The 24,115-nt window shown below is 42.9% G+C and overlaps 2 protein-coding genes across 10 annotated transcripts in view; both read left to right on the top strand.

Annotated features, from left to right (window-relative positions):
* Positions 1-24,115, top strand: part of LOC135227225 (Fc receptor-like protein 2) — a 505,822-nt gene that overhangs the window by 439,913 nt on the left and 41,794 nt on the right. The gene's annotated exons all lie outside the window — the stretch shown is intronic.
* Positions 2,016-22,319, top strand: LOC135230837 (Fc receptor-like protein 1). Of its 5 annotated transcripts, none has more exons than XM_064283030.1 (11): positions 2,363-2,758; positions 10,220-10,240; positions 12,178-12,447; positions 14,477-14,764; positions 15,055-15,198; positions 15,498-15,614; positions 17,196-17,223; positions 18,776-18,858; positions 19,081-19,152; positions 19,748-19,776; positions 21,452-22,318. In XM_064283030.1, the coding sequence occupies exons 1-11, from the start codon at positions 2,728-2,730 to the stop codon at positions 21,521-21,523; spliced, it is 1,155 nt and encodes a 384-aa protein (XP_064139100.1). In that variant the 5' UTR covers positions 2,363-2,727; the 3' UTR covers positions 21,524-22,318. The 5 variants fall into 5 exon arrangements, 4 of the variants coding, with proteins under 4 accessions (XP_064139101.1, XP_064139099.1, XP_064139100.1 ...); XM_064283028.1 differs by having other exon boundaries at positions 2,364-2,758; positions 14,926-15,198; XM_064283029.1 differs by lacking the exon at positions 10,220-10,240 and having other exon boundaries at positions 2,355-2,758; positions 14,926-15,198.

The following is a 24,115-nucleotide window of genomic DNA, read 5'->3' as shown; positions in this document are numbered from 1 at the left end:
ATGAAGAAATTGAAGATTTTTTACCAACTTCTGCAGTCTGAAACTGATCAAACATGCAATCAAAACGCATTGGTAATTACTGGCAATTGGGATGCAAAAGTTGGAAACAAAGAAGGATCTGTAATTGGAAAATATGGCCTTGGTGATAGAAATGATGTGGGACATTGCATGACAGAATTTTGCAAGGCTTAGTCATTGGAAGTAACATTTTTTCAACAATATATATGGCAACTATACACATGCAGTTCAATGGGTAGAATACACAGGAATGAAATCAACTACATCTGTGGAAAGAGATGATGGAGAATTCAGTAGTATCAGTTAGAACAGGGCCAGGGGCTGACTGCAGAACAGACCATCAATTGCTCATATGCAAGTTCAAATAAAAGCTGAAAAAAATTAAAACAAAGTCCACGAGACCCAAAGTAAAACCTTAAGTATATCACTTCTGAATTTAGAGACCATCTCAAAAATAGATTTGATGCATTGAACAGTAATGACCAAAGACCATACAAGTCATGGAATGACATCAAGGGCATCACACATGAAGAAAGCAAGAGCTCATTTAAAAGACAGGAAAAAAAGAAAAGACCAAAATGGATGTCAGAAGAGACTCTGAAACTTGTTCTTGAATATAGAGTAGTTAAAGTGAATGGAAGACATCATAAAGTAAAAGAGCTGAACTGAAGATTTCAAAGGGCAGCTTGAGAAGACAAAGCAAAGTTTTCTAAGGAAATGTGAAAAGACTTGGAGTGAGAAAACCAAAAGCGAAGAACACGCTCAGTGTTTTTCAGGCTGAAAGAACTGAAGAAAAAATTCAAGCCTCGAGTAGCAATATTGAAAGGTTCTATGGACAAAATATTGAGCAATACAAGAAACACCTAAAGAAGATGGAAGGAATACACAGAGTCACTGTACCAAAAAGAATTGGTCAATGTTTAACCATTTCAGCAGGTAGTATATGATCAAGAACCAATGATGCTGAAGTAAGAAATCCAAGCTGCACTGAAGGCATTGGTGAAAAACAAGGCTCCAGGAATTAACAGAAACCAATTGAGATGTTTCAATGAATGAGTGCAATTCTGGAAGCGCTCACTAATCTATGCCAAGAAATTTGGAAGACAGCTACCTGGCCAACCAACCGGAAGAAATACATGTACATGCCCATTCCAAAGAAAAGGGATCCAATGGAATGTAGAAATTACCGAACAATATCATTAATATCACATGCAAGTAAAATTATGCTGAAGATAATTCAAAAACAACTGCAGCAGTGCCTTCAACAGGGAACTTCCAGAAATTAAAGCCAGATTCAGAGGAGGACAGGGAATGAGGAATATCATTAGTAATGTCAGACGGATCTTGGCTGAAAGTAGAGAATATAAGAAAGATGTTGACCTGTGCTTTATTGTCTATGCAAAGCCATTCAACTGTGTAGATTATAACAAATTATGGATAACATTGCAAAGAACGGAAATTCCCAGACACTTCATTGTGCTCATGTGGAACCTGTACATTGACCAAAAAGCCGTGATTCAGTCTGAACAAGGGGATACAATCAGCAAAGATGCCCATCAGGGTTGTATCCTTTCACCATACTTATTCAATCTGTATGCTGAGCGAATAATCAGAGAAGCTGGACTACAGGAAGAAGAAGGAGGTGTCAAGATTGGAAGACTCATTAACAGCCTGCAATACGCAGATGACAGAACTGTGCTACTGAGAGTCAAGAGAAATTGAAGCATTTATTGATGAAAATCAAAGACTACAGACTTCAGTTGGGATTACACTTCAACATAAAGAAAACAAAAATCCTAAATTGACCAAGAAGCAATATCATGATAAACAGAGAAAAGACTGAAGTTGTCAAGGATTTCATTTTATTTGGATCCACTATCGATGCCCATAAAAGCACAGTGGTCAAGAAACCAAATGACGTATTGCATTGGGGAAATCTGCTGCAACAGACGTCTTTAAAGTGTTCAAAGGCAGAGAAGTCACTTTGAGGACTAAGGTATGCGTGACCCAGGCCATGGTATTTTCATTCGCCTCATATGCCTGTGAAAGCTAGACAGTGAATAAGGAAGAATTGATGCCTTTGAATTATAGCATTGGCAAAGAATACTGAATCTACCAGACTGCCAGAAGAATGAACAAATGTGCCTTGGACGAAGCACAGCCAGAACACTCCTTAAAAGGGAGGATGGTGAGAATTCATCTTGCATAAACTGGACATGTTACCAGGAGGAACCAGTCCCTGGAGAAGAACATCATGCTTGATAAAGTATAAAGTTGATGAAGAAAAGGAAGACCCTGAATGAAATGGATTGACATAGTGGCTACAACAACGGGCTTAAACATAGCAATAATTGTGAGAATGGCGAAGGACCGAGTAGTGTTTCCTTCTGTCGTACATAGGGTGGCTATGAGGCGGAACCAACTGGACAGCACCGAACGACACAAAGGAGCACTTTTGATTTCCTCACCCTCCACAGGAAACAGGAGAAATGCATAGTCTTCTACACCCTGAGTGAAGACTATACCTTTGCATACACCGTGCTCTTCCACACCTCTCTTCTTCCTTCATCTATTTTTGTAAACTCGTGCTGAAGAGTAACTTCCGATCCTGACTTCCTCAAACCTCAGACAAGCTGCTGCCTCTTAACTCCGAGGTGAATTCTCTCTGATGAAAGGACATCTTCGGTTACAGTTCCCGACCTGACCCTCATGCTTCTGAGGCTCCTGCTGTTGATCTATGGTGAGTAGGACACCTCAAAGCAGAGTATGGGATCCCATCACACTGGGGCTCCACTTCCTGAAGAGCTGTGGGAACTTCCCAGGGCTAACCTTCTGCCTGGGGATGCTCAGGGGTGCTCAGGGCTCTACTTCCAACTAGGGGCTCCAAGTCAGGCAGGAAGGTGCGGTGAAGCCACATTTTTGAAGAAAGCTATCATTTCAGTTTTTATCACATAGAAAGTGTTCACTGTCTCTGTCTTCCCTTCCACCACTAATTCTGTCCTTGTGCCTGTTTCAACAGCCACAAATACAATTCATGGGAAAAACTGGCTGCTCAGTTCCTTGCCCTTCTTACTATCAGCGATATTTCCCTTTACTCCTCCTTTCACCACACCCTATTGTCAATACTCGCTCTCTCTAGCACTCCATATTTACCATGTCTTCAGCTCCCCTGGGTCACTTTTTCATTGCCAATACTTCCTCTCCATGTTCTCACATCTCACAGTGCTCAGCCGAGATTCCATCACCACAATGCTCCTTTGGATACACCCGAATCTCTCTTCCTCTACAGCACTTGCCCAATTAACACACTTTTCTGAGCACTTCCCACTTGTGCCTAAGCAGCTGAATGTGATTTTAGACAAAAGGCATAATCCTGCTGACTTATCGCACTTTAAATGTAGGACCCCAAATTTCAAATGGGACATCATTAGTGCTGCAAGCCTGCTATATTTTCATAGCCCATGGTCTCCCACTCTTGATGACCACTCTTCCATCCCTTCTCTTTCTCCTCAAACCCTCCTCTTACCCTCAATTCATGACCTTGCTTCATATGTCACTGGGAAAATAGAAGCAATCAGAAGAAATTTTCCTCATCTTCCTAGTGCTGTATCTACCAACCCAGCCATCTCTGTACTCACAGACTCTGCCTTCCCTCCTTTTACCGTGACTATATCGTCCCTCCTCCTATCTAGGAAACCCTGGTGGCATAGTGGTTCAGTGCTATGGCTGCTAACCATAGAGGTTGGCAGTTCAAATCTGCCAGGCGCTCCTTGGAAACTCTATGGGTGCAGTTCTACTCTGTCCTATAGGGTCGCTATGAGTCAGAATCGACTCGACGGCAGTGGGTTTGGTTTTTGGTTCCTCCTATCTAAGACAGGATTCTCTGCTGTGCACTGAGTCCGAGGTTCTCTTGATTTCTTAAAAACATGATCCATCATTAAAATGTTTCTCCATTCTAGATTATTCCTAGGAATATACAAACATGCTACAATGTCTTTTATCTGAAAAAATAGAAATATGATCTAATGGTCTCTTGCATCTACTGCATCATTTCTCTGTCTCTCTTTACAAAGTTTCCAGTGAGTTGTTGACTTCATCTCTTCCCATCCTTTCTATGTAAAGTTCATATTAAATTTACCTTACCAGAAAATTCTCTTTTTAATCTACTTCTTGTGAATTTTGACAAATGTCCAGAGACATGTAACCACCACGATCACCAAAATACAGAACATTTCCATCACTTCAAATAATCCCCTCATACCCTCATTGAGATTTCTCTGCATCCCTAACCCCTTGCAACTGTTAAACTGTGTTAGGTCCCTATAGGTTTTTTTTTTTCCCCATCCTTCCTTGAACCCAGTCCATCAGTATTTCTTCCACGCCACACCAATGAAACTGCTCTTGTTAACATTATCAACCACTTCCATGTCACCCCATGCAGTGATCAGTTTTCATTTCTCATTTTATTAAGCCTCTCAGGGCATTTGACATAGTTGAGCACTCCCTCTTCCTGAAACACATTTTCATCTGGCTTCCGGAGTACCATACTCTGCTGGTTTTCTTTTTAACTCAATATTTGCTGGTTCTCAGTCATCATTACTGAATTCTCCTTATACTCATCTCAAAATGTTGGACCTCTCCAAGACTGGTACCTAGACTTCTCTTCTCTCTCCATATACACTTCCCCAAGTAATATCATCTGGTCACTTTAAGTGCCACATTAAGCTTAAACTTATATTTATTTCTCCAGCCTTGACCTCTCCTTTGAACACCACTCATATATTCAACTGTCATTCAGGTATCTAAGAAGTATCTTTTTTTTTAAATTGTGCTTTAAGTGAGAGTTTACAGTTCAAGTTAATTTCTCATACAAAAATTTATACACACATTGTTATGTGACCCTAGTTGCTCTCCCTTTAAGGTGACTACACATTCCTCCTTCCCACCCTGCATTTCCCACGTCTGTTCAACCAGCTCGTATCCCTTTCTGCCTTCTCATCTCGCCTCCAGACAGGAGCTGCCCGTTTAGTCTCATATATCTACTTGAGCTAAGAAGCACGCTCTTCACAAGTATCATTTTATGTCCCACAGTCCGGTTTAATCTTTGTCTGAGGAATTGGCTTCCAGAATGTTTTTAGTTTGGGGCTAACAAAGTCTGGGGGCCATGTCTTCTGGGGTCCCTCCGGTCTCAGTCAGACCATTTTTAAGTCTGTTTTTTTTTTTTTTTTTTTACTGGAATTTGAGTTCTGCACTCCCCTTTTCTCCTGCTCCATCAGGAACTCTGTTGTGTTCCTTGTCAGGGCGGTTACTGGTGGTAGCCAGGGACCATCTAATTCTTCTGGTCTCAGGCTGATGGGGTCTCTGGTTTATGTGGCCCTTTCTGTTTCTTGGGTTAACATTTTCCTTGTGTCTTTGGTGTTCTTCATTCTCCTTGCTCCAGGTGGGTTGGGACAAGTTGATGCATCCTAGATGGCTGCTTGCTAGCTTTTAAGACCCCAGACACCACGCACCACAGTGGGATGCAGAACATTTTCTTAATATACTTTGTTATGCCCGTTGACCTAGATGTTCCCTGAAACTATGGTTCCCAGACCCCTGCACCTGCTACTTTGTCCCTCAAAGTATTTGGTTGTATTCAGAAAACTTCTTAGCTTTTGGTTTAGTTCAGTTGTGCTGACTTCCCCTGTATTGTGTGTTGTCCTTCCCTTCATCTAGAATAATTCTTTTTTACTGTTTAGTTAGTGAATACCCCTCCCTCTCCCTCCCCAGCCTTGTAACCATAGAAGAATGTTTTCTTCTGTGTTTAAACCTTTTCTTGAGTCCTCATAATAGTGGTCTCATACAATATTTGTCCCTTTGCGACTGAACTAATTTCACTCAGCATAATGCCTTCCGGATTCAGGCACGTTATGAGATGTTTCCTGGATTCATCATTGTTCTTTATCATTGTGTAGTATTCCATTGTGTGAATATACAATAATTTGTTTATCCATTCATCTGTTGATGGGCACTATCATGGATTGAATTATGTCCCCTCCCCAAAATGTGTGTATTAACTTGATTAGGCCATGATTCCCAGTATTCTGTGGTTGTCTCCATTTTGTGATTGTAATTTTATGTTAAAGAGGATTAGGGTAGAATTGTAACGCCCTTACCAGGTCACACCCCTGATACAATGTAAAGGGAGTTTCCCGGGGTGAGGCCTGCACCACCTTTTATCTCTCAAGAGTTAAAAAGAAACGGAAGCTAGCAGAGTGAGGGGACCTCATATCACCTAGAAAGAAGCACAGGGAGGACAGCATGCCCTTTGGACCAGGGGTCCCTGTGCAGAGAAGCTCCTAGTCCAGGGAAGACTGATAAGAAGGCTGACACAGAGAGAAAGCCTTCCCCTGGAGCTGACACCATGAATTAGGAGTTTTAGCCTATTTTACCTTGAAGAAATAAATTTTCTTGTTACAACCATCCACTTGTGGTATTTCTGTTACAGCAGCATTAGGTGACTAAGACAGGAACCTTGTTTGTTTCCATCTATTTACTTTCGTGAACAGTGCTGCAGTGATCACCGGTATTCATATGTCTATTTGTGTGATGGCTCTTATTTCTCTACTATCTATTCCAAGGCTTGGGATTGCTAGATCATATGGTACTTCCATTTCTAGCTTTTTAAGGAGGTGCCAAATTGATTTCAAAGTGGTTGTACCATTGTACATGCCCACCAGCAGTGTATAAGTGCTCCAGTCTCTAAGAAGCATCTTAAACTCAACATATCCAAATAGATCTCTTGACCCTACACCTTCGCCACCACCACCCCACAACTTCTCTATTTCAGTTGCTTGGCCAAAACCTTAGGAGTGATATGTAACTCTTCTCTTTCTTTTACTTTAGGTCTGACCCATAAGCAATCCTTAATGATTTTACCTTCCAAATTTATACTGAATCTGACCATTCAACAGCACCAGTGCTGCCTAATCTGAACCATCCTTCTCCCTCTTTTAGACTAAACTCTCCTACTAATGTTCTCCCTGCTTCTCTTGCACTTCTATAATCTGTTCTCACAGGATAAGAGTGATCCTACACAAATTTAAAAAATTAATTCAGAACTGTCCATGGTTTCCCATCACATCTAGAACAAAATCCAATTGTTACTAAGTCCACAAAGCCTCCCATGACTGGCCCCAGCCTACTTCTCACACATCAGTATCTACCACCGTCCCCTTCCCAGTCAGTCCCAGGGACACTTCCTCTTATTTCTCCTTGAATAAGTCCATTCCCTTCTCAAGGCCTTTGGATTTGCTGCTAACTCTGCCAGAGATACTCACTCCCTGGTTTCATTCAGGTTTCTACTCAACTGACATCTATCTAAAAAGTTATGACCGTTCTCAGGTATTCTGTAACTTATTTCTCTGCTTTCTTGTAGCACTGACCACTCTCTGAAATCACATTATATATTTATTTGCTGATTGGCTCTCTCCTCATTATAATGTAAATCCCCTGGTGGCAGAATGTCATTCATATTCACTCCTGTAAACCCAGTGCCCCACACAATGCCTGGCATATAGTAAACACTCAAATATGTTTGTTGAAATCAGATAAAGACCTAATCTCTAAAATCTACAAGAAGATCCAACACCTCTACAACAAAAAGACAAATAATCCAATTAAAAAACAGGCAAAGGAAATGAACAGACACTTCACCAAAGACATTCAAGTGGCCAACAGACACATGAGGAAATGCTCGAGATTACTAGCCATTAGAGAAATGCAAATCAAAGCCACAAAGAGATACCATCTCACCCCAGCAACACTGGCACGAATCAAAAAAAAAAAAAAAAAAGAAGTAATAAATATTGGAGAGGCTGTAGGGAGATTAGAACTCTTATGCACTGCTGGTGGGAATACAAAATGATATGACCATTTTGGAAAATGATATGGCACTTACTTAGAAAGCTAGAAACAGAAATACCATATGATCCAGCAATCCTACTCCTAGGAATATATCCTGGAGAAATGCGAGTTGTCACACAAATAGACATATGCATACCCATGTTTATTGCAGCATTGTTCACAATAGCAAAAAGATGCCCATCAACAGATGAACGGATAAACAAACTATGGTACATACACACAATGGAGTACTATGCAAGATAAAGAACAAGGATGAATCTTCAAAGCATCTCACAACACGGATGAATCTGGAGGGTACTATGCTGAGTGAAATAAGTCAATCACAAAAAGACAAATATTGTATGAGACCACTACTGTAAAAACTCTTGAAAAGGTTTACACACAAAAAGAGACAATCTTTGATGGTTATGAGGGAGGGGAAGCATGGGGACGGGAAAACACTAAATAGACAATAGGTAAGTGGTAACTTTGGTGAAGGGTGAGACAGTACACAATACTTTGGAAGCCAGCACGACTTATACAAGGCAAGGTCATGGAAACTCCATAGACACATCCAAACTCCCTGAGGGAACAAATTGCTGGGCTGAGGGCTGTGGGGACCATGGTCTGGGAGAACATCTAGCTCAATCGGCATAGCATCATTTATAAAGAAGATTCTTTACATTCTACTTTGATGAGTAGTGTCTGAGGTCTTAAAAGCCTGTAAGTGGCCATCTAAGATACTCCACTAGTCTCACACTTTTGAGAGCAAGGAAGAATAAAGAAAACTAAACATACAAGGTAAAGATTAGTCCAAAGGACTAATGGACCACATCTACCACGGCCTCCACCAGACCGAGTCCAGTACAGCTAGCTAGATGGTGCCCGGTTACCACCACTGACTGCCCTGACAGAGATCATAATAGAGGGTCCCTGGACACAGCTGGAGAAAAATGTAGAACAAAATCCTAACTCACAAATAGACAGTCCTACTGGCCTGTCAGAGACTGGAGAAACCCCAAGAGTATGGCCCCTGGACACCCTTTTAGCTCAGTAGTGAAGTCACTCCTGAGGGTCATTCTTCATCCAAAGACTGGATAGGCCCATAAAACAAAACAAGACTAAAGGGATACAACAGCCCAGGGGCAAAGACTAGAAGGCAGGGGACAGGAAAGCTGGTAATAGGGAACCCAAGGTTGAGAAGGGAGGGTGTTGACATGTCATGGAGTGTTAACCAATGTCATACAACAGTATGTGTGCTAACTGTTTAATGAGAAACTAGTTTGTTCTGTAAACCTTCATCTAAAGTAAAATTAAAAAAAAAATTGCTGAATGCATGAATAAGCAAAATGTGATTTTTATCATACCTATCATTGTTCCCTCCTCTCTACCTGAGGAACTAATTATTCACATAAATATTTAATTTAAAACATTAGGCATCTCAAACTAAACATGAACTAAAAGAGATAATAATAATACTAAAAAACAATATTAACTGGGTGCCAACACATTTTCAGGCATTATTCTAAGCACTTTATAGGTACTAGCTTTTTTAATCCTTGCAAAAACTCTAGGGATAGGTACTCTTATTATTTCCATTTTACAGAGAAGGAAGCTAAAGCACAAAGAGATAAAGCATTTTTCCCAAGGTCACACAGCTTGTAGACAAAGAGCCAGCATTTAAGTCTATCCCATCTGGCTACAGAGCTCACATTTTCCTCAGAATGCTCTCTTCTTGACCATTATGCCAAAATATCTTGGTCCAATCTTGGAGAATGTCTTTGGAGAAATCTGAATTCCTTCTCTTGTCTCTAAGCTTACTCTGATCTGAACTTGGTAAATAAAGGGGCACCACGACCTTGAGGATGATCCCCTCCACTCTCCTTGTCTGACTCTGTTGTTACTATGAGCAGAGAGTCTTGAGCTGGATCAGGAACACTTTTGAACTGAAGGGCTAGAAGTGAGGGGCGTGAAGAAGGGAGCTGCCAAGTAGTTAAAAGCAAAGGCACCATTTCCTAATTACAGATGAGAAAAGTGATCATAAATTACTTTATGATGGTGCAAAAAAAGCCATGTGTTTTTTGTAGGAAGGTGTTTTATAAGTGATGTGGAATGCGGGGAAAGGAAAAGAGGGAAGAAAGGGAGGCAGGAAAGGGGAGTAGAATATGAAAGGAGAGAGGGCAGAAGAGAAAGAGGGAGGAAAGAGAAGGTTAAGGAGGAAGAAAGGCAGAGATGGGGGAGGGTAAGAGGGAAGGAGGGTGGATTGTAGAGTTAAACTTTGCTGCTCTCTACTGATCTCTGCTGCCTTCTCTTCCAGCTCCACTCTGTGAACCAACCGGTGAGTTGCAACTTCCCTTTCTTCTTCGCGGTCTGTGGGTGCCTTGTCACTGGAGGAGGCCGGTGAATGGCTGTCTGAGCAGCCCCTGCTCGTCCAAGACACACCCTGCTGACACTGCTGAGGTGTATAAACACATCAGTGGCTCCCTTGGGCCTGGGCTGAGCTGTTTACGCCAGTCTCTGCACCTGACGTGTGCCTGCTCAACGCATGTACAGGTCTTGCTCTGACCTCAAGAACACCATCTTATTTCTGGGAAGCGCAGTGTGGGGAGGAAGATAGTATTTTGGCAAGGAAGGCAGAGGGTGCCGAAGACTGAAGCTAGAGAATCTCTGTCCTCCAGCCTCGGAGGCACTAAGGTCCCTGCGTACTTCCCAGCTGGGTGCTCCACCAGAGGTGATGGAGGAAATGCTGGACATCCTTGGAGACGAACCTTACAGTCAATCCTTGGTCCACACAATAAATGGAGTAGTAGCACTGCCTCCTTCCATCTCTAGCCCTGCCCTGCAGCACCAAGTGCTACAGTTTCTCTCAGACCCCGGTTTATGTAAACTAATTTAGCTTTGGTACTGATTTAAAGTCCTCCCTTACCCAGATGAGGAGAGGAGGACAAGATCCCCTCACAGGGGATCTTTCACTAAGGCATGTTTACACCTAATGAATGTGAGAATTACTCTTTTGTGCCTAAAATGGAAACCCTGGTGGTGTAATGGTTAAGTGCTATGGTTGCTAACCAAAAGTTAACAGTTTGAATGTACCAGGCGTTGCTTGGAAACTCAATGGGGCAGTTCTACTGTGTCCTATAGAGTCACTGTGAGTTGGCATCGACTCACCAGCAATGGGTTTTGGGTTTTTTTTTGTGCGTGAAATACCACAGTGTTAAAAGAGGTTGTTCTGCAGCCTCAAGAACTCAGGAATGCAGGCTCTAATGGATTACGAATTCCTGTCAAAAGAGAGTTTCAGAAGCAACCCAGTCTTCTGAGTTCCTCACGTGATATTTGCTCAAGTCTAACTCATGCCTTGTGTTCTTCTGGCCCTGCTGTTATGCCATAAAACCACATACCTAACTAATCCTCGCTTAAAGCAGGAATCAAAGGCTGCATTGAGAATGAGGATGAAGAAACCAAGTTTCCGTCATCAAGTATTTGCCAGGTAGTCTCCGTAGCTTGTGACGATCTGAAGCAAGCTCTGAGCTGCGAGACCGCGCCCAGGACCTTGCAGCCAGCCCCACCTCTTTCTCACCTCCTCTTCCCCTAAACCCCATTCAGAGCCAAAACCCAAACCCGCTGCCATCGAGTCAATTTTGACTCATAGCAACCATATAACACAGAACAGAGCTGCCCCGTAGGGTTTCCAAGGAGCTGCTGGTGGATTTGAACTGCTGACCTTTTGGTTAGCACCCAAGCCCCATTCAGAGGAGGAAGTTAAAAACAAAAAAAAAAAAAAGCAAAACAAAACAAAAATGCTGTGGAGTTGACTCCAACTCATGGCAACCTTTTGTGTGTCAGAGTAGAATTGGTCCACAGAGTTTTCAAGGCTTTGATCTTTCAGAAGTAGATTGCCAGGCCTTTCTTCCAAGATGCCTCTGGGTGGATTTGAACTGCCAACTTTTCAGTTAGTCGCCAAGCACTTAACCATTTCCACCACCCAGTGACAGAAGCTTCACAAAGAGAAAAGATCAATTCCAGGTAAAGGACGCTGCTGCACAGGGGCAGGATGTGTGTGTGTGTGTGTGTGTGTGTGGTGGGAGGTGTGAGCAGAGTGGACTCATGGCAAAGGGAAGCCCACAGGCCACTGTGAGAGGGTCATATGAGGGATAGACTGTGTGTCCAGCTGGCTGGTTCTTTGAGCCCTGTTTACCAGTGCTGAGAACCAAAAGTGCCCCTCACCAGGAACTCTGAACCCCTTCACCCTGGAATATGTGTTTCTTTTTTCTCTAGAGCTGCTTCTGATAGCTAGTCCCACCCGGCCTATAGAGGGGAGCTCGATGACTCTGATCTGTAAGATCTACCCAGCTCCACAGACAGCAGGTGTCCAGCTTCAGTTCTGCTTCTTCAGTGATGTCTGGAACCAGAGATTGCCCTGCAACACCTCCCCAAAGCTTCAGATTCCCAAAATGTGGCGTGAAAACTCAGGGTCTTACTGGTGTGAGGCAAAGCCAGAGAAAACTCGAGTTATACGGAGCCAGAGGTTCTGGATAGACGTGCAGAGTGAGTGCCAGTGGGGCATGTCGACCAGGGTGGGCCAAAAGGGGCAGTGGCATGAGGCTGGTCATCCTTCTCTGCTGTGTTCTGCTCCCGAGGGAATAGGAGCTAGTCTAGAGATGGACCTGAACCTCTCTATCAGATCTGTCTAGTTTCCTAGTGCTGCTATAACACAAATACCATAAATGGGTGGCTTTAGCAAACAGAAATTTTTTTCCTCACAGTTCAGGAGGCTAGAAGTCCAAATTCAGGATGTGATTCTTGGGTGGAGATCCTTGTCTCTTCCAGGCTCCTCAGTCCCTTGGCGATTTACATGTGGCGTCTATCTTCTCTCCTTCACACTTGCGTGTCTGTGTGTCTAGGCTGTTCCTTCTATCACTCCGAGATGATTTGGTTTAGGACACACCCTACACTGACATGGCTTCATTATCATAAAGAAGAACCCTATTTACAAACGGGATTTCACCCACAGGCGTAGGGGTCAGGACTCCAACACGTAGTTTTTAGAGGACACAATTCAAACCATAACAGAATCCTTAAGAGGTGTTCCCTTATCCTTGCTGTTCCCATTCAGGCAAACAGAAGAATATTTTGGAGACACTGTGTATCTTCACTGTGCTGGAAGGTGTAGGGGAAAATTATTGTTGCATGATACATGATCTCTGACTACAAGAAGTGTTTGTTCAACCAGCACCCTGAATACCTGAGATAAACTATGTGGTGTTGTATGGTCTAGGGTTGGCTATTAGTAGAGGCTGCAGAGAAGGAGAAATCTGACTGAGGTGGTAAGAGGTTTTATAGAAGAAGAATATGGAATAGGCTATTGGAAAAGGGCTTATGGAAGGAAGTTGGAGCTTGATTTTGAAAGATAAATAGAAAAGAGGGTGTTAGTGATTTTGAACCATGTTATTCCATTTCAGGATGGACACTTCCAACATCCTTTCCTATTCTCAGACAAAGGCATATCCACTGTGCCATAAAGCAAATGTCTACTACTTCCAAAAGGCTGGGTTTTCCTAACATGCTTAAAACTCAACACTGGTGAAACTGGACCGGAACAAAAAAATCATAGCTGTCTTCACGCACAGTTAGTGTACAGCAAGTCCTGTCCTAATGCTGCACGTTGTCGAATTGAATCTTCACAACTACGGAAGATAACTATCGTTATCATCTCCATTTTGCAGATAAGAAACTGAGTCTCAGAGAAGTTAAGTAATTTGATAGAGGACACACAGCAAGTAAGAGTTGGAACCAACATTCAAACACAGGCAGTTCGATTTGCAACCTGAACTTGTAACCCACCATACTACTGTATCTAGAAAATTGAGGGTTTGGAAACTCAGGGATGGTCCTCCCTGAACTGGTCCTCCCTGAACTGGTCCTCCCTGTCTGCTGTATTCTGTTCCCATGGGAATAGGAGCTGGTCTAGAGATGTACCTGAATCTCTCTCTATATCTGGGAGTCACATTGACCTACATCCTCCATGGTAATATTATGGTGTCTTTCTTACACTTAGTTAAGTGCTGTCGCGTCAGTTCTGACTCACAGGGACCCTATGTACAACAGAACCAAACACTGCCTGGTCCTGTGCCATCCTCACAATTGTTGTTATGCTTGAGCCCATTGTTGCAGCCACTGTGCCAATCCATCTTGTTGTGGGCCTTCCTCTTTTTCGCTGTCTACTAAGCATAATGTCTTTCTCCAGGGACTCGTCCCTCCTGATAACATGCCCAAAATACCTGAGATGAAGTCTCACCATCCTTGCTTCTAAGGCGCATTCTGGCTGTGCTTCTTCCAGGACAGATTTGTTCATTCTTCTTACAGTCCATGGTATATCCATGGTGTATTCAATATTCTTTGCGTTCTTACACTATCATCTGCAATTCCAAATCAGCAGAGACTCCCTTTTTTCCTTTAAAGTGTATATATCACTGACTTTACCTTGGGTTTTTGCTTTCATCGCTGTCATATCTGCTCCCTGCCCCTGAAATCCTCCCTACTCAGACTCCTCTTATGTCATCTTCTATTCACACAGGAGTCCGCGTCTCTGATGTGAGCTTGGAGACACAGCCCCCAGGGGGCCAGGTGATGGAGGGAAAAAAGCTGGTCCTTGTCTGCTCGGTCGCTAAGGGCACAGGAAACATCACCTTCCTCTGGTACAAAGGGGCCATGGGTTTCAAACTGGGCACAAAGACCCTGCGTTCCTTAACTGCAGACTTTGAGATCCTTACGGCGAGGGAGAGTGATGCTGAGCAATATTACTGTGCAGCTGACAATGGCTATGGCCCCAGCCTCAGTGGGCTGGTGAGCATCACTGTCAGAAGTAAGTTTCACTATTCGTCTCAACCAGCAGGTCTCAAGCTGGGCTCCATGTTCCCTAGGGACACCCTGAGGAAGTTCAAATGGGGCTGAGCCTCTGTGGCCAGTGATTATGAGTCTGTGCCAGCATAAGAGACCCCTCTGACACCTGACTATTTCTGTCAGTTCCAGTGTCTCATCCAGTCCTCACCCTCAGGGCTACTGGGGCCCAGGCTGTGGTGGGGGATGTGGTGGAGCTTCACTGTGAGGCCCAAAGAGGCTCTCCCCCAATCCTATACCGGTTCTATCACGAAGATATCATCTTGGGGAACAGCTCAGCCCCCTCTGGAGGAGGAGCATCCTTCAACCTGACTGCAGAGCATTCTGGGAACTACTTCTGTGAGGCCGACAATGGCCTGGGGACCCAGCACAGTGAAGCCGTGCTACTCAACATCACAGGTATAGCTCAGGCTACAGAACTGTGTTGGTCCATGTCTCTTTCCCAGCTTCCTGAGAAAGTTTTGTTGATGCTGCCACAGTGCTGCTGGTGGGGTGCTACCAAAGATGAAGCTTCTGCGGTTGGTGCTGTTCTAAACGATGCATCTGGGGAGTGTGGAGGGCCAAAATGCTGGGTGCTTCTTCTTTCATCAACTTGATATGCTGCAAGCCCCCCTAAGAAGAGCAGATCCGGGCTGCAACCCACACCCAAGATCTCTGCTCTCCGTACCCCAAGCTCATGCACAGGTCTCTCCTTTCAGTGCCTACCAAGGACAGAAGGGAACTTCTTACTATAGGAGTCATCGAGGGGCTACTCGGCACCCTTGGTCCCACCTCTGTCGTCCTACTCTTTTGTTACTGGCTCAAGAAAAAAATAGGTTAGTATTTATAGAGATTGGGAATCTGTTACTGCAACATTTGTTTTCACTGGACTAGACTGGATCTGTGATGTGTATATTGTAAAATATGAATATATCCTGCTAACCACCCTGGCTACAGGTCTGCTCACAACCACCAATGAGTAGGAATGGCACCTATTAACTTAAAGTTTTCAAATAGTCCTCTATCTCCCATGTGTTATCAGTTAAGGTTCAACTGAAAACTTGTGCTTCTGTGATTTAATTTTTTATATAGAAATTAACTAAATAAGAGAAATGTCAGTGAGATGGGTTGACACAGTGGCTGCAACAATGGACGCAAACACAGCAACAATTGTGAGAATGGAGCAGGGCCGGGCAGTGTTTCGTTCTGTTATGCATACGGTCACTATGAGCTGGAACCCAACTTGACAGCACCTAAAACAACAACAGAGAAGTTGGTTCCCTGGGTGGGGCAAATTGCTAAGTGCTGGACTACTAACTGAAAGGTTGGTGGTACAGACCCACCAGTGGTGCCTCAAAAGACAGATCTGCTTCTGAAAGGTCATAGCCGTTGAAAACCCTATGGAGTGCACTTTTACTCTGCACACATGGGGTCACCACGAGTTATAATTGACTCGATGGCAACTAACAGCAACGGAAGAGAAGTACAGTTAAGAGCTCCAGCTATACTGACCATACCCTTGTTCTAGTCAATGCATAAATTGTTACCTTTTCCTTCTCCCTGACTTACTCATCTACACATCTATACTTTCTACTCAGTGCTGGATCTTTCTCACTTTTCAGCTTAAATGCCATTTCCTCAAAGAGATTTCATTTGGCCACTGAGCCTACAACTGTTCCCTTTTATTATTCTTCACCAGAGTACCAAGTTTTTAGGTCCATGCTCTGTCACAACTGGTAATCCTGTCTTCATTTGTATGTTTAAATTTGTTCTCCTGTCCTCCATTGAGCAAGTTGGAAACTGGGCAAGAGAGGACAATGTGAGATCTGTATTTAAATTTCAAGCCTTTCTGGCATATTTGGGCTCCTCACTCCATCTATGGAAACCCTGGTGGCGTAGTGGTTCAGAGCTATGGCTGCTAACCAAAAGGTCAGCAGTTTGAGTCCACCAGGCGCTCCTTGGAAACCCTATGGGGCAGTTCCGATCTGTCCTTTAGGGTTGCTATGAGTTGGAATTGACTGGACAGCAATGGTTTTGTTCACTCCATTTATAATAGGACTGTGGCAATACCTACCTGCAAGTACTCTTGTCATGAAAAGATTAGATGGTGTGGTTGCAAAACCAGAAACAAAAATTACAATAGACTTGATGTTTTGGAGGCTTAGGTTCAAATTCTAGTTCTGGTACAAGTGAGCTTTGTGGCTTTGAGCCTATTGAACTATTTTGGACCCAAGTCTCTTCATCTGGGGATGAAATCTCTGCCTAACAATCACTAGGCTGTCCCCTGAGCTCACCCTGGGGTCTGGCCACGGATGGGTATCGGGCACAAGGGACGTTCCTTGCACAGGTGCTGTAGGAAAACACTGAGAGAGAGGGCTCCCTCCATTCACATGTGTACTTCTTTGTTTGACTTGCAGGAAAACGGTCAGCCAGGGATCCACTCAGGTGAGGCCTCTGCTTTCTCTGTGTGTGCCAATAATGCAGCAAAATAATTTTTAAAAATTTGAGCTGTCCTCTCTCATGAGCTTCTCACATCTTCATTATATCAAACACTGTCACTCCAGAGTCCTTCCACTGCTGCCTGAACCTTCAATTTCTCTTCCTCTTCTGTTCGATTTCATATATTAACTAATTCACTTAAATCCTTTCATCTTTCTTCTTAATTCATCTCTTTTACTTCATTAGTAAAAATAAGAAAGTTGTATGGCTTTGACTAGAGTTATCCATTCTTTCAATTAGTCCACCATGTCTGAAGGCCTGTAAATCATTCTGTTAAGTGATGACGGGCCTGAAAATATGAAAAGATCTTGAGAGTCTTAAAGTATTTTAAGGTAGGTAAGATATAGACCAGGAGGTTGGACCAGGCCCTGGAGAAGAACATCGTGCTTGGTAAAATAGAGGGTCAGTGAAAAAGAGGAAGACCCTCAATGAGATGTACTGACACAGTGGGTGTGACAATGGTCTTAAACACAGCAACAATTATGAGGATAGCATAGGACTGGACAACATTTTGTTCTGTTGTACGTAGGGTTGCTCTGAGTTGGAACCAACTTGATGGCACCTAACAACAACAGTAAAAACAACAACAAGGTATAGACCCATTTCTGTAATGCAAGACAGAGAGTAATAAACTTCCTGAAAAGTTGTTGAAGTTCTTTGGAAGTTTAAAGGAGGAAAAGATTTAAAATACTTCCATCTGGGGATACCAATATTTAGTCGACATATTTTTATAGTGTATTATTTATGCCAACGATAAACAGATTTTTTTCCCCAAATCAGAGTAACACTCTTTCAGTGGTGCATGTATACGTGGGACCACTTTCTTCTGGCCCATTCTCAAGCTGCTTGTTCCATCTAGCCACCTGTTTTCCATCTAGGGTGAATCCATATTCTTCATTCAATATTTACTGAATACCTATTATGTGACTGACACTATTCTGGGTGTGAGCGATCCCACAGGGAGACAGTCAGATAAGGAAGGACCTTACACTCATGAAAAATACACCCTACTGCGTGCTCTGCCCTAAGAATGTCCCTTAGAATCGAGGATAGTGAGGCTTTGGCTAGCTTACTGTGAACACATCATAAGGAAAGACCAGTCACTAGAAAAGGACATCGTGTTTAGTAAAGGAGCGTGGGTGAAAATGAGGGAAACCCTCAGGGAGGTGGATTGACACAGTAGCTGCAACAATAAATAGGCTCAAACACACCAAAGATTACGAAGTGGTGAAGGACGGGGCAAGGTTTAGTTCTGCTCTACATGAGGTCACCATGAGTCAGAACCGACTTCACGGCAACTACCAACAACACCAAGCCCACTGTGCAATGCCCCACGCAGCCCGTGTGGAGGATGGCGGCTTGTCCCATAGAGCCGTGCCATCCAGATGCTGATTTGCCCAGGAATTATTGTTCCACTCAAGACAGTTTCTAACAGGTTTCTCTCCTTCGACGTCTCACTCACTACCCCAAATGAAAGCATATGTTTCTGTGTTTGCAGGAGCCCTCCCAGCCCTGTACCCCAAGACTTTACCTATGTCAACTCACCTACCCCAGCGCCGCTGCAGCCCGTGTATGAAAATGGTGAGGTGTCCCAAATGACCTGTGCCAAAATGTGCAGAGTTAGCTGGGGAAGGGGTCATGGGGTGATGTCTGCTACCACAACCTGGCCGTGCTGGGCCCCAGCCACCTCTGCAAATAAATGACTCCTGTGTCTTCAGGGCTGTGATGGGTGGACAGGTATGGAGTGAGTCGAACGGCAAGAAGAGGAGACTGTGTCCTGATGCCTCCTTTCCTCTTTTTCAGTGAACGTTCTAAGTGGGGATGACGTCTACTCACTGGTGTACTGTAGCCAGCAGGAACGGAAACCAGCAGCAGGTGAGAGATGAGGACTGACTTTGGGTCTGCCTCTTTTCCTTCCTGGAACCAAGAGGAGAATCAATGGCGGCGCCCAGCAGAGCAGCTGCCTGGAGCCGGCTCTGAGCACTACCGTCCCTCTCTGAAAACTGGTCCTTGGTCCGGAAGCAGCCTGGAGTAGATCACAGTGCTAACGTTAACTTGGCCTGTTTAACGTCTCACCGCCCAGTGTCACCGCAGCAGCAGCAGAGACGATGGCCTCTGTCTGCTCTCTCGGAGTGGTCCCACGGCCTCCCAAAGCAGCCCCATCACAGCCACCTAATTATTTTGCTGCTGCGCTTCGCACGCGTGTTGGGCTCAGCAAATCTGAGTGGTATAAAGACCCCTCCTCTGTCAGGAGGGGTGTATTTACTCCCGACCCCCGGGCTGCCAATATTCCCCTGTGGAGTAAGGAAATCTTATTTGTAATAGGTAGAAAAGCAAGAGTGAAAATATTAATGGAATTCAATTCACGGGCGGCAGATGAGAGAGGAAGAAGCCTATATTAATGCCAGTTTAGGCAAGGACTTTCAATAGAAGTGGGAGCTTAGCGTATTTATCTTTTTCTCCACTTTAGAGCCGCCAAGGACACTTACTGAGGATGAGGTGAGTTAAAGCCCCTGTTGTTCTTTCCTCCATGCCCTTGCTGTCTTTCCTCTGGGCACTGGTTCTCAAACTTTTAAAATTATGGTCATTTAGGAAAAGCAAACGATTTCATAGTCCACCTCCTTCCCCATCTCCCCACACAGTGGGGGTCAAAAATGCGTTGTAACAATAAAGTATCACTGTATAAGGAATATTTTGGAGGCCTAAATGGACATTTGGAGCCCTGGTTGCGTAGTGGTTAAGAGCTTAGCTGGTAACCAAAAGGTCAGCAATTCAAATCCACCAGCCTCTCCTTGGAAATGCTATGGGGCAATTCTACTCTGTCCTATAGGGTGTCTACGAGTCGGAATCGATTTGATGGCAGCAAGTTTGGTTTCGGTTTTAAATGGACATTTAGCAATAGGCATATGAATGATTTGTAGTTGAAACATAGTACTACCTAGTCTAAAAAGCCTATTTACTTGAAATTCTGTGTCCCAAATATTGTTGAGCCATCCATATATAACTGTGATATAAGGTTAGCCAAACAATCCACTAAATTATTATTAAACAAACCTATACTAATAGTGATTGTAATAGTGATTTGTGAACCTTGAACAACTTAAGACATCACCGATGTTATAAAAATCGTTTCTGGTAATTGCAGAATTTCAACCCTTTTGTGTGTGCAAAGGCGACAGGTGCTTTATAATTTTGTCTAGCGTAGTGTGGGCAACCAGATGTCTCAGGACATGACTTAGTTTCCCAGTGATGCTATAATAGAAGTACTGAAAGTAAGTGGCTTTAAAGAACAGAAATTCTAGCTCAGGAGGCTAGAAGTCTGAATTCAGGCTACCAGTTATAGGGGAAGGCTCTCTCTCTTTCGGCTCTGAAGGAAGATACTTAGCTTCTGTAGCCCCAATATTCCTCAGTTCCTTGATGAGCTTCACATGACTTTTATTTTACCTGTTTCTAATCTGCTCTTTTGTATAATTTAGGAGTAATTAGGCTTACGACACACTCTACACTGATATGACCTCATTAACATAACAAATTAAACCCTATTTCCAACTAGGGTTGTATCCACTGCTGTAGGAGTTAGGATTCCAACACGTATTTTTGGTGGGACACAATTCAATCCATAAAAAACCAAAACCAAACCCACTGCTGTTGAGTCGATTTTGACTCATAGCGACCCTATAGGGCAGAGTGGAACTGCCCCATAGAGTTTCCAAGGAGCGCCTGGTGGACTTGAACTGCCAACCTTTTGGCCAGCAGCTGTAGCACTCAACCACTACGCCACCAGGGTTTTCATTCAATCCATAACAAGACAGAATTCAAGTCCTTGGTAAGCTCCAGTGACACACTAAATTTAGTTTACAAATACAAAATTCTGACATCCCTTAGTAGATGACAGCCCATGGAACTGCCTTATAACAGCCCATAAGAATGAGAGAAGCCCTTGCATCTTTGGGTCAGTTTGTAGCTCATCAGGAGCACCTCTGTGGCCCACCGGTGGGATGAAGACCCTTTGAAAATGCTGCCCTTGGACCACAGTCTTCAAAGAGGCTCTAATTTATATGCTGTGTGGTATACCATGGTAGTATGCATCTAGGCTACAGGGGAAGTGGGCTGGTGGGAGGCATGTTCTGCTGTCTTCTCTGCTTTAGTCCTATCTATGACCCTTTGCTTCCAGGTCTCCTTAGCCATCTATTCTAAGGTGAAGCAGGCAAGCAATATGGATGTGGACTATGAAGATGCAATGTAAAACTATGGAATATTCCACCTTTTTAAAACCATCCATGAGCCCAAGCCTCAGATCCAACATGTTCTTCAGAGATCACAGGGGAGCCGGCTTTCTGGTACACCTCACCCAGGTGCTTTGCTCCATGAGCCTAATCCTTCATCTACCGTGAAGTCACTGTAAGCCCTGAAGAGACCATCCAGGAGAACTAACGTGGATACAGGAGTGGGAAGAACTGTGTTATGGAAGAGCTGGTTTCCTGCTGGTTCCTCTGGGATGGGCCAAAACGTGCTCTTAATTCTTTTCGCAAGAGGAAATGGTGGGATAAAAGGGGTTGGGCTCTCCTGGTGGAGAAATAGTGAAGCTAAGAGTGCGTGGACCCAGGGAGAGTGGTTTTGTAGAACTGCTCCAACAAGACAGCTGTGTCCATGGTTTTGTCTAAGTATTTTCTCAGCACAGGCAGTAGAGAACCCCACTTAGGTTAATCATCATGTTTCTGCCTAAAATACACTATTCAGTATATTTTGGGTCAAGTTAGCAAATTAGAACTAAAACAAAATTACATAAAGAATTATGGTGGCCACACTCAATTTTAATAATGTGTTATCCAGGCTGATCTAAATGTCTCAATATTTATGAGAAATAATCTCTATCCAAAATTCTGTGTCTGCTGCAACCTCTAGAAGGTTTGTGAATATATTTTTTACTTCTTTCATTCATAAATTTCTTGAAAACATGTATAATATGGTTTGGAGTCTGTGTTTTAATTTGAAAGCAATCGCACACTCTTACAAATGAAAGCAATTTGCATAAAAAATAAAAAAGTTGAACCTGTCCCTGTAATAGGACACCACAAAGGGTAGCCATTGTTAAAAATGTACCTTATGACTCTCCAGATAGTTTTGTACAAACACATACACATGTATGTAAGTATAGTTATTTAAAAATATGCCTACTTAACAAAATATCGTGAAATACTTTCAAGTCTGTATAGATCTACTGTACTATATTAAAAGGCTGTACAGTATTCCATTGTATAGGCAAGCCATAATATGTTTTAATCCTTCCCAGCACTGATGGACTTTAAGGTGGCTTCCAAAGTTTTCATATTGTAAAAACATTGCTAAAGTAAATGTCCTATAAAAAAAACATCTTTTTATGCATTCTTGTTGGTTTATCTGAAAGATAAATTAACATATATCTGGGATCACTACGTTTTAGGTTACGTACGTTAGAGGATTTTGTTAAATACTCTTAAATTGCCCTCCTGTAAATTGTATCAATTAACATATTCATCAACAGTAAAGAAGAGAATGAAGGTGTAGGGAAAAGTATCACTGTTATTTCCATTTAAAAGTTTTAAATTACTAAGGAAGTTGAGCATCTCTCCATAAATTGACGGCTGGTTTATAATTCTTCTAGAAGTTTTCTGTGTTTAGCTTTTGCCCATTTTTCTTTGTGTTCATTTCTTTTTCTTATGCTTTTATATGAACTGTTTATTGAGGTGTAATTTAACACCGTTGAAAGCACAGGCTTTACGTACACAGTCCCATTCATTTGACAAATGCATGCATGCCCCTGAATAAATCAAATGCCTGTCCTAATATAGAATGGTCCCGTCTTCCTAGAAAGTTCCCTCATACCCTCTTTCAGTCAATTTCTGCCCCTCCTAGAAACAATTATGTAAATTTTTTGACAGTCATATTATTTATTGCAACAAAAGTAATTTCAACTATACGTCCAATGCAAATGGTTATATAAGTCATATCCATACACTAGAATACTAGAATACTATGCTATTTTGAAAGTTAAATTCTGTTGTAAGGTACTCTGACAAACAGAAAACAAAAAAACCCAGTGCCGTCAAGCCAATTCCAACTCATAGGGATCCTATAGGACAGAGTAGAACTACCCCATAGAGTTTCCAAGGAGCACCTGGCAGATTTGAACTGCCAACCCTTTGGTTAGCAGCCATAGGACTTAATCACTACGCCACCAGGGTTTCCTGACAACCAGAAGAGAGAAGAATTACATTCATGATCATTCTTAAATGTTAGTATTACAAGGTTATATTTTAAATGAGCATTTAAATTTCTTTATTATGTCTATTTTGACCTATAGGAATCAAATATTTTGCCCTTTGAATTGCTCCACTCCTTTTTCCACCCCTGTAATTCTTGGAAATCCACTATGAATCTTAACAGAGGCCTGTGTCTACAAGATTCCTAGGCATTTCCCTAACACGTCTTTTTTTTTTTTTTAATTGTGCTTTAAGTGAAAGTTTACAAATCAAGTCAGTCTCTCATACAAAAACTTACGTACACCTTGCTATGTACTCCTAGTTACTCTCCCCCTAATGAGACAGCACGCTTCTCCTCTCCACCCTGTATTCCCCGTGTCCATTCAGCCAGCCTCTGTCCCCCTCCGCCTTCTCATCTCTCCTCCAGGCAGGAGCTGCCCACATAGTCTCGTATGTCTGCTCAGTTATGTAAATTTTAACCATGATGTTAAAATTAGTTTAAGATCTTAGGTATTTTAACCATTTTTCCATTGTATGTGATACACATGGTTTTGTCTAATCTTTCACTTCACTTTTTGTTTACAGTGAATCTTAAA

This window comes from Loxodonta africana, chromosome 3 (genome assembly GCF_030014295.1).
Source record: "Loxodonta africana isolate mLoxAfr1 chromosome 3, mLoxAfr1.hap2, whole genome shotgun sequence".
In the NCBI taxonomy this organism is placed as follows: domain Eukaryota; kingdom Metazoa; phylum Chordata; class Mammalia; order Proboscidea; family Elephantidae; genus Loxodonta; species Loxodonta africana.
The sequence above is the reverse complement of the archived record's forward strand: the minus strand, read 5'-3'. Positions and strand labels throughout refer to the sequence as shown.

What these genes read in the sequence shown, in the direction of transcription:
- LOC135230837 (XM_064283028.1), top strand. Translation starts at nt 2,728, where the DNA reads ATGCTTCTGAGGCTCCTGCTGTTGATCTATG. An exon ending in GGTGAGCATCACTGTCAGAA is followed by an intron (nt 14,765 to 14,925) that starts GTAAGTTTCACT and finishes TATTTCTGTCAG; the next exon opens with TTCCAGTGTCTCATCCAGTC. An exon ending in GGAACGGAAACCAGCAGCAG is followed by an intron (nt 19,153 to 19,747) that starts GTGAGAGATGAG and finishes TCTCCACTTTAG; the next exon opens with AGCCGCCAAGGACACTTACT.